The following is an 11,309-nucleotide window of genomic DNA, read 5'->3' as shown; positions in this document are numbered from 1 at the left end:
CAAGTAAAATTTTCTCTCAAACTGTACTATAGTTTTAATGTTTATAAAAGTCTTCAACTTAAAAAAGAAACCAGTTCTCTAAACAGTAATTTGTTCTCTTTACCTGTTTGTTTATCCTTTTAATTAGTGTATTCACCAACACAAGTCTCTTCCCACCTTTGAAAGCACAGAGCCAGGCTTATTTTTCCAGGAAGATGCTCTCTTAATGTGTATTTAACTGTTCTGTACCTCACTAGAACATTCTTCAAACCTCCCATTCCTGAATACACATGATACTTATGGGTAGATCCTGATTATGGACATTATACACGCAGAAATAACTAATGTCTAGCCACACTCACTGGGATCTCTTTCCCTTTTGGAAAACAGGCCAGAGTGAAATCTGGAACAGCAGCAATCACTGGGAGGAGGACCGAGCTGCCAAGGGCTAGGTTTGAGAAAACATCAACGCTTCTGCAATAGCTGTTACCTCAAATAGTGCCTTATTCTTCACTATCACGCTTGCTCCTACTTTGTGTCACTGGAGACACTGTTACATCCTGCAGTGATTACAGGCATGCTGTAAGCAGAAAAGTTCCTGGTGGCCCGAGCCACCTGAGCACTTTCCTTCCTCTCATATGGGGCGTCTCTTGTCCCTCTGTTCCCACCGCTGCTTCTCTTCTAAAGCTCCTTCCCTGCCACAGCCCTTAGAACCACTTCTGGTACTGACTGTCTGTATTCAGTTCTTATTGTATTTGATTTCCTGCAGACATTTGACCATGTGACCACACACACCTTTTTGAAAATCTCCTTTCCTTGGCTTTCCTTGGCTTAATAATACCCTCACCTGGTCCTCCTTCATGTTTTACTTCTTCCCAGACATATTTACTGGTTCATTTGCTGCTTCTCACCCCTTAAGTGTTTTCTGTTCCCAGATTTCTTTTCAATCAGAATGCTCTCCTCAAGTAATTTCATCAGTGTCCAAGACTTCAATTACAACTTAAATGTTCATTACTTTAAATGACTCTCCTAAGCTCTAGACACACATTTCTAACTGCCTATTAAACATATATTATTGGTTTGCTGACCTGTACACCTTCCTACTATTTATACAATTAGAGTTTAAATGAGCAAGCTATAAATTATATAAATATGAAAACTAAGTAACTTATAAATTTATTTACAAATTGCTTTTCTTTTTTTAAATGTACTTGCCCATTGCCAAGCACATGATAACTGATTAATAAATATTAGCTGTTATTATTACTGTCTATTATAATAGGGTTTTTCTTGCATCACTTTTATATTGNAAAAGTTCCTGGAGGCCCGAGCCACCTGAGCACTTTCCTTCCTCTCATATGGGGCGTCTCTTGTCCCTCTGTTCCCACCGCTGCTTCTCTTCTAAAGCTCCTTCCCTGCCACAGCCCTTAGAACCACTTCTGGTACTGACTGTCTGTATTCAGTTCTTATTGTATTTGATTTCCTGCAGACATTTGAACATCTCCTTTCCTTGGCTTTCCTTGGCTTAATAATACCCTCACCTGGTCCTCCTTCATGTTTTACTTCTTCCCAGACATATTTACTGGTTCATTTGCTGTTTCTCACCCCTTAAGTGTTTTCTGTTCCCAGATTTCTTTTATTAGTTTCTCTTTTCAATCAGAATGCTCTCATCAAGTAATCTCATCAGTGTCCAAGACTTCAATTACAACTTAAATGTTCATCACTTTAAATGACTCTCCTAAGCTCTAGACACACATTTCTAACTGCCTATTAGACATAAATTATTGGTTTGCTGACCTGTACACCTTCCTACTATTTATACAATTAGAGTTTAAATAAGCAAACTATAAATTATATAAATATGAAAACTAAATAACTTATAAATTTATTTAAAAATTGCTTTTCTTTTTTTAAATGTTCTTGCCCATTGCCAAGCACATGATAACTGATTAATACATATTAGCTGTTATTATTACTGTCTATTATAATAGGGTTTTTCTTGCATCACTTTTATATTGGAATGTATGGATTATAGATATTTGGGGGGTAGGAAGTTGAATATTAATGCATTCATACAATGTGTGATGATCAAATCGGTGTAATCAGCATATTATTCATTATAAAACATAATCATTTCTTTGTGATGAGGACATTCAATCTCCTCTTCTAGCCATTTGATAACATACAATAAATTATTGTTAATTATAAATGTTTAGCTTGACTGTACACCCACAGAACTTATTGTTCCTATCTGTTATGTGTCCATTAACCAACCTGTTATTATCCCTCTTTTCTCTCCCTCTTTCCCACCTCTACTAACCACAGTTCTGCTCTCTCCTTCTGAGAGTTCAACTTATTCTTTTTATTTATTTTTTTAGCTCCACTTATGAGTGAGAACATGCAATATTTCTCTTTTTGTGCCTGGTTTATTTCACTTAGCATAATTTTCTCCAAGTTCATCCATGTTGCTGCTAATGGCAGAATTTTGTTCTTCTGTATGGCTGAGTAGTACTCTGTTGTGTACATATACTACGTTTTGCTTCTCTAGTCATCCATCAGTGGATGTTTAGATTGGTCCATATCTTGACTATTGTAAATAGAGCTGCGATAAAAACACAGGAGTGCAGGTATCCTTTCGACATGATGATTTCCATTCCTTTGGGTTTATACCCAGTAATGGGATTGCTAACTTGTATGGTCTAACTGTAGTTGTTTGAGAAGCTGTCATACTGTTTTCTGTAATGGCTGTACTAATTTGCAATCCCGCCAACAGTGTGTAAGTTTTCCTCTTTCTCCACATCCTTACCAGCATTTATTATTTTCTTTCTTTTTGATAATTGCCAGTCTAGCTAGGGTGAGATAATGTCTCGATGTAGTTTTGATTTGCGTCTCTCTTATGCTTTGTGATATTGAGCATTTTTTCATATACCTGTTGGTCATTTGTATGTTGTCTTTTGAGAAATGTCTATTCAGCTTCTTTACCCATTTTTTAATCAGAATATTTGTTTTTTTAATTATTAAGTTGCTTGAATTCCTTGTATATTCTATATATTAATGCCTGGTCAGATGCATAGTTTGCAAATATTTTCTTGTGTTTTTAGGTTGTCCTTTTGCTCTGTTGCTTCCTTTGCTGTGCAGAATCTTCTAAACTACTTTACATACCTTTTGTAGTACAGGTTCTTAATGTAGGGTCCATAGATGTACTTTTCTTTTAAAACATAGTTATACATAATGCAAAGGATTTCTGCCATGTGACATTTCACCAAATGAAAGGTTAGTCCGTACTATGTAAACAAATGTATTTTAGAGAAGACATTTGTCAATATCATAATACTGGCATATGTAGAAAAAGGTCATATGTAGAGGCTATGTGTAGTAGACAGTATCCTGGAAAGTATGGGGGAATCTTGAGAATTTATATAAACAATAATAACTCACATCTGTTAGCAAATAATATACATATCACATTCATATGCATTAGTTTAAATAATCTTTTTGTCAATCCCATGGAGTAATGGGTCGAATGTTATCCTAGTTTACTGATTATTAAAGAAATATACTGCTTAGAGAAGTTAAATGACTTTTCCAGATTCACACAACTTGTAAGTGGTGTAACTAATTAAAGTACACATTTAGGTATAGTCCTATGCACATTTTTTCCAAAGCACATTGCCCTTATGCTAAGAAAGTAGCTGAATTTTTTAATGAATATATAATTTGTATACTTCAACAGAAGAAACTGTTCATTTTACAATTTACATATTTCTGAATTTCATTGTTTAAAATTCATTTAAAATGTCTCCCTGTTTGTGTGGACAAAATTGGAAACTAATTCTGTCCCCTAAATATTTTCAGTGTTCTTTAACTGTTGGCATGAAATTATAGCAAGGATCCCAGTCACAAGGCTCTCAAGTATATCATCTCCTTTAGCACTGCTAAATTACCATAAAAGTACCAAATAATAAAAGGCTCAACTATAGTTAAATTACTACAAATTGATCATATCAAGCAGTTAATGGACAAAATTTCACTTTTACTATTTGTGCTAGTAATAATTTAGAATCAAGAACCTTAGGAATTTAAATAGACTTAGTTATACTTAATTTATTTGTGTATTCAGTTTAAAACATTGTTTTTTTGAGAAGAAAGAGGACATCTGAAGTTCTCCATAAATAAGGCATACAGAATGAGGCTTTAGTTCAACTAAATTTTAAGACTCTAATCTAGAATCGTGTAAGATGCCCTACCTTTTGGTAAGCTCATTATTTTCATAATGCCTTTGTCATGATAGCAGAAACAGGTTTATCTATGAGATAATGAATGTGTTTATTTTTGTAAAAACATAATAAATTTATAAGAGATCTGAGAAATGTACATCTACTCTGAAGTAGAAATTTAATCTGGAATGAAAATTAATTTTACATCTATGTAATTTATGACTATGTATTCAGTTTAAATGAAATAAAACTTAACTCAGCATTTCTAGGTTGTGTGGCCAATAATTTTGCTCTTAAGTCACAAAGATGTTTATATTGATGCCACTTTTTAAATCCCTGGAATATTTTAAACTTTCATATCAAATAATCTAGGACTCTGAAACAATTCTTTTTTATTTTTGAACATATTGGTCTGTCACATCTGTGCTCTGTAATCATCAGTTGGTTATCATAATTTTAATATGCTTCATGACTAGTGACATGAGATAAGAATATAAACTCTTTATTATTCTGATAAAAGATACTAGTTAGGAGCAAAACAGTTTTTACATTGTAATTATAAAAAACCATAGTGTCTTGCATATGTTATGCAGCACTACTAATAGCTAATCTCACTCTTTTTTGGACTCCAACATTTACCATAAAAGTGCTTTATAGCATCTATATAATTTTTTCTTCTTTTTGTCCCTTCTTTGTAGTTGTTTGAAATTACAGTGCCTCTCTCTCAAGGCCCCAAACCAGTAACAATCAGTTTTGCCAATCACACTTCCTGCCGATGCATGTCTAAACTGGATGTTTACAGACAAGTTCATTCAATTATTAGACGTTCCCTGCCAGCAACAATACCACAGTGAGTATGAATTAAATCTATTTTCTTCTGCATCCTCTACTAATATAAAATTATTTTCAAGTAAACACAAGTTTATTAAAAGAAGTTTTGTGCAATTTGCTATAATATCCTTTGAATCAAATATAAACTGAAGATAAAATTTTTTATAGTGTACTATGAAAATAAAATTCAACTGAACCAGGGAAGCCCATTTTATAGGAAAAGTAGTTCACAATATAAAAGAAGTATTTCTGTGGAACAACACACATCTCACCAACGTTCAAACTATCAGTAAGGTAACCTGATTGATTTAACGTTTATGAAATCAGATATGCTAATTCATAAATGATGTTAAAGCTCAAATCATTTAAGCCTTTATAAGATTTTAGTTCAAAACAAAAAGTAAATATAAATAAATTGACATCTCCTAGCATCCAGTTGCCTTTTTTCAATCTCAAATACATATATATATATATATATATATATATCCATATTTCTTATTTTAGCAAGGATTGAATATTGAAATAATGCTTAGTTACATGAAAGAATTTTCTCTTAACAGTATTTCAAATTAACATTTAAACTATCATTTTTTATTCAAGTTTCCTTTCAATCCTATATTTTTAGTTTGGCAAATGGAAGCATATTATTCATTTAATCAATGGGGGATCCTGGATAGAGCATCACATCCTGACCCCGTGAAGAGTTTAAAATGAATCAATATGTGTTGCCATTTGTGACCTATGAACTTTCTGTCCTCAAATAGGGATGCAGCTCTTTGTTCTTTAGGATATCCAGTGTGTATGGAATGTGCATATGAGTAAAACTTATGTAATTCCAACATTTGTAACAAAAGGACAAATAAATCAATGGGCACACATATATGTATTACACAAATTTTAAAATAAACCTTGCATTTTAGGAGACTTGACAATAAGTGTAATATGCTTAGTGATCTTCCCAATGAATCTGTACTGCTCTGCTTAGTGCGGCAGCTGGGATGCCTGTCTCTCCAGGGACACCTTAGGAAAAACTCAAGGATAGTCTAACTTGAGTGACAGAGACCTGTCCTTCTTGACGTGAGAAAGAAAAGATCTTACAGACATCTGTGAATAAATTCATGCTGATACAAGCAGAAAAGAAACTACCACCTGCAGGAAAGAAGATGCCTTATGGTGATTAGGGTGATTTCATTCACACGGTTCTAAGAGTTTTGTTCACTCTCTAGGTCTTGCTTCCCTTAGTGTCTCATCCATTCTGAGAGCTTCAGCCATTATCTTCATGCTCATGGTTTCCAAAATTACATTTGAAGATCTGACCATATTCTTGACTTCTAATATTTTATCTAAACCTATTTTATATTTCTGTTTGTAATTATAATAGATATAATAGGTATAAAACCAAAGATTTATTATGTTCCTCCCTTTGTTTATTTCTACATTGTTCATAGCAATGTTCTCTCATATTCTTTGAGGTCTTGAAATTGCACAGTTATAATTACTTCTTCTTATATCCCACCCTGACCCAATTGATTATTTTGGAGGAGAGGGGATAAATCTGTTTCAATCTAAACATATGTTTTACTTCCATCATGGCCAGGTGCATCCACTTCATTCTGCAAGTATATCTAATTTAATGCAGCAATGTCGATACTAGTTTTCTAGTATCAAGTATTTTCCCTACTCCTGTATAATGTAACAAGTAAGCATTAAAAGGCATCCATTCATTCATCTGACCAGAAATGGTTAAGGACTTTGAAATGCTCAAAGAATTGAGCACAGCTTTCTCACCATCCTATTCTGGTACCTAGTATCTTTCTTTCTTGTTTTGTCTCCCGTTATTCACCAAGTGTGTGTTTCACAAAGTCTAATTCCCTGAACACTGAGCTCATTTCCTGCTCTGTATCTTATTTCAGTTCTGGCCCTGGCTTGAAATAAGTTCCCTTTCTTTTCTACCTTTTCAAAGCCCTATCCATTTCTCAGAGTTCAGGTAAAGGTCTTTCTCCTGCATTTGTCTCATCCAAATACCACACCACCTTTGCTTCTTGAATACCCATAGCAATTACCATAATCACTTAATTCTTGCATGGCTTTATCAGGGTCTGTAAATGTTACATGTGAAACTGGATTGTGAGAGTGTTTCAGTTAGACATATCCTCCATAATATCAGGTAATAAAACTGAAAAATAATTCAGCTGTTATGATGCTTTCAAGCCTTTACATACATTGTATCATTTAACCCTTATGAAAATCATCTATGAAGTCAGTAGTAGTGTTAGCCTTCTTTTATAGACAAAATAGGCAATCACTGTAAAGCTGTGGGCTAAACAAAGCACTAGGCACATCAGAAATGCTTGTTAAATGATTTATCTGTATATATTTCATAGCATTTGGCCTGTTTTACTCATGTTTTTATCATTATTTATTCATACAACTACTATTTATGTAACTACAGTGTTTGAGGTCAAGAAAAGACAGAGAATTATAGCAAAAAGGGCCTGGGCTTTACAGTAAGCCAGATTTGAATCTGAATTCAGGTCTGCCACCAATTCGCTTTTTACAATCAGGTAGGTATTTCAGTTTCTGAACATCAGCTTGCTTATACTCGTATATAAACTGTAAAGATGTAAAGAGGATTGAATAAAATACTGAATATTTATGCAGTGTTTAGCATAGTGTCTGACATCCAAGATGGAGTCATTAACGGTCAGATTTATTATTATCCTTAAGATCCATGTCTGACTTATCTTCTTGCCCATATTTTTCATTGTTTTTTTAACCAGTCTACAATAAGAAATACATTTTGTATTCCAAGCTAGAATGTGTGTGACATATGTGTGTGTGTGTGTGTGTGTGTGTGTATACACACACACACATATATTATACATATAGTGTGTCACACATTCTAGCTTGGAATACAAAATGTATTTCTTATGTATATATATATATATATATATATATATATATATATATAACATGTATAGTTTTAAAGCAGATAGCTATATAATTTTGCATGTAATTAGTCATATATAAGTATAAAACTAAAACAAAATATCATTTAAAATATAGTGCTGCTAAACTTTATTCATTATCATTCCCTTAAGGATCCTTTTATAAACATTTGTTTCCTAATTGCTCCCCCCATGAACTTTTAATGTCACAGATACACCATATATTTCTTTACATAATGTATGTGTATCTATGCTTTTTACATAAAAAGGAAATATAAAGTATACTTTTTAATTCAATGTAGGGTTAAAATGGCAAAAAAATTTAAGTTAAAAGTTCAATTAAAAATTTTAAATCTATTAACAGTAAGCATAACTGTGTCTGCTGAGGAAATTTTGAGGTAATTATTTACTTATATAAATAGTAATGTATCAAATTATATATGAAAAGTTGCAATTGATATGAATATATAATAATAAAAATATAATTTTTAAAACATTCAAAATCATTATTTTTCCAGAAAAAAGTAAAATAATTTTTAAAATAATAATTTAAAAATTTTTTTAGAGAATTTAACTTTGCTTATGTGAGAAAACTTTTAACTTATATAGCTGATAGATATCAACTTGGATATTGTCAACTCTTTTCTTTTCAGTATTTGACATATTGGTGGTATGAATAACTTTTGTAGAATTTATAATAAATTAGAAACTATTTTTCATTTAACTCTCAAAGCTCAAGTCACACGAAAGCACCAAGGACCAAGCATAAACTATATTCACAAGGCAACCAATGGCAGCCAATAGGCTCAAATCGGTACCTCTCACTGTATGACCCACTTAATGATCATAATATGATCACGCAGTTGGTCAAGAGAAAGTCCTGCAACCACAGCTATCTATGCACCATTATTCTGTAGCTCTCATCTTGCATATACTTTCAGTATTTTCCAATGCCACTGCTGCTCATGTAATAGCCAGTAAAACCTAATAGAAATTAAGTACTAAAGAATAAGATTTTCTTGGGTTTTGGAGAGCCAAAAACCATTGTAATATCAAGATTTTGTCCCACCTTATACTCAGTTTTTACCCTGTAGGCATGATACTACTCCCATTATGAATGCATGCCTAATTACATATGACACACTCAAGTATTTTTTTCTATTGTTTCTCTTTTTTGAAAATGGTCTCAACCTATTGTAAATTGAGGCCCATAATTTAATTAAAAACTATAATGATAATCTATGCGATGAATATGTAGCTATGTTATAAAATCCTAACCTTTGTTAAGAGGAACAGCCACCACAATGGATAAAATTTAAAGAACAACAAAAACAAGTATTAGAGAGGATGTCATGCAACTGGAATTCTCATGTATCATGGATGAGAGTGTAAAATGGGGTTCAACCATTTTGCAAAAACAGTTCAGAGATTCTTGTAAACAACATATACATTTACAATATGATGCATAAATTCCCCTGTCAAGTGTTACTCAAGAAATATAAAAACATATTTCCACACAATTACTTGTATGCAAATGTTCTTTATTAGACAATAACTGGGAGCAACCCAAAAGTCCATCAAAGGTGAACAGATAAACAAATTGTAGCATACACACACGGTGGATCTTTGCTGAGCAACATAAAAATAATGAACTGTTGATATCCACAATGACGTGGTTGGATCTCAAAAACATTGATCTGAGTGAAGTAAACTAAAAAGAATACGTACTGTACAATTTTATTTACATGAAACCCTAGGAAAAAACAAATATAATCTCGATTGAGAGAAAGCAATTCAGTAGTTGCTTGAGGATGTGGATTGTGGAAATTGACTGGGAATGGGCAAAAGAAACAATTTGAGGTGATGGATATGTTCTATACTTTGATTGTGATGATAGTTACATGGGGAATGGGCAAAAGAAACAATTTGAGGTGATGGATATGTTCTATACTTTGATTGTGATGATAGTTACATGGGTGCATAAATTTAGAAAAGACCACGAATTTAAAAGTGGAAATTATGTTGTATGTAAATTATTTCTCAATAAAATTGATTTTTGAAAAGCCAAGAGAAAATGACCATTTCACTAAAATTTTGAAATTAGTTTAGGTTTAAAATGATAGATTTCTTAAAATTTTTATAGTGACTTATTAAGTCACATCTTTAAGATTCTTGTGGTTCCTTAGAGGGGGCAGGGGAGTCTTTCCCTGAACTCCGTTATATAAAGTTTGAAATTTCATTCAGACGAAAAAGTCACAATACTGATCCATCCCTTACTCTTACCAACTACTGTCAGGAGGATGTATGGCATCCTCAAATGTATGGCATCGTGTTTACATTATGATGAAATGAATTAAGTGACAGACCATTTGTTTGGCATTATTTATGAGGAAGTAAAATTAAGTAATTGCAGGACTTATTCATAAGATGAGTCATTCACAAAATATTTGTTGAGTAACTAAAATGGACAGAGAATGTTTCTAGATACTGTGAGAGAAGACAAAGATGTGCTTGGCTGCCTCTAACCTCAGAGCCCTCCCAGTCAAGGAAGGACATATGTGTTGTATTTATATTATTATTATTGTTTTAATTTTCTAAATATTACTAAGCACCAAGCATCTGCTACACATTGTCTCGTGTTCATACTAATCCTTCTGATGTCTGCAGTCATGATAGACATCACAGAGCACAGGGTTTTAGAGTGTGGACAGGATAGGTGGCTTTCTGTCTTGAAAATTCATTCTGTGATTACTAGCTCTTTTAGATTTGGTAAGCTCTATAAATTTTCATGTGACTCCTTTTCCTCATCTATAAAACAGTCAGTAAAAATGTTATATATATAACAATGCAATGTAATATTTATAACCTAATTCTCACAATCTATTCAGTAACATTATACTATAATAGATATTAATCTAATATTGTATAACAGCATAATATAACACCTGTCATAGATGTGTATTTTCAGTAATTCATGCTAAATATTAGCACAGTGCCTGACATATATAAGCCTTCGATAAATGATCACTGCTATTTTTACTAACATTTGATAAATGATAAAATTGTGTTTTAGAAATGTTAATTAACATGTACAATGCTAAACAGCTAAAAAAATGCCAGAAGGGCCGGCCCGGTGGCGCACAGCGATAGTGCACCGCTTGGGAAGTGCGGTGGCGCTCCCGCCGAGGGTTTGGATCCCACATACAGACCGGTTCCCGCTCACTGGCTGAGCGAGGCGCGGGAGCAACACCGAGGGTTGCGATCCCATTGCCGGTCCCGGTCCGGTACGGGGGCGACACTGAGGGTTGCAATCTGTTGCCGGACATGGAAAAAG

General features: G+C 33.2%; 1 protein-coding gene across 1 annotated transcript in view; it reads left to right on the top strand.

Annotated features, from left to right (window-relative positions):
• The window catches only part of VEGFC (vascular endothelial growth factor C), a gene marked incomplete at its 5' end in the record, with an annotated part of 41,848 nt that overhangs the window by 12,614 nt on the left and 17,925 nt on the right, over window positions 1-11,309 (top strand). The window contains one exon of the mRNA XM_008581182.1: window positions 4,895-5,046. Coding sequence (XP_008579404.1) covers window positions 4,895-5,046 — 152 coding nt within the window. The remainder of the gene's footprint in view (window positions 1-4,894; window positions 5,047-11,309) is intronic.

Source organism: Galeopterus variegatus, unplaced genomic scaffold, assembly GCF_000696425.1.
Source record: "Galeopterus variegatus unplaced genomic scaffold, G_variegatus-3.0.2 Scaffold2289, whole genome shotgun sequence".
Classification (NCBI taxonomy): Eukaryota; Metazoa; Chordata; class Mammalia; order Dermoptera; family Cynocephalidae; genus Galeopterus; species Galeopterus variegatus.
The sequence above is the reverse complement of the archived record's forward strand: the minus strand, read 5'-3'. Positions and strand labels throughout refer to the sequence as shown.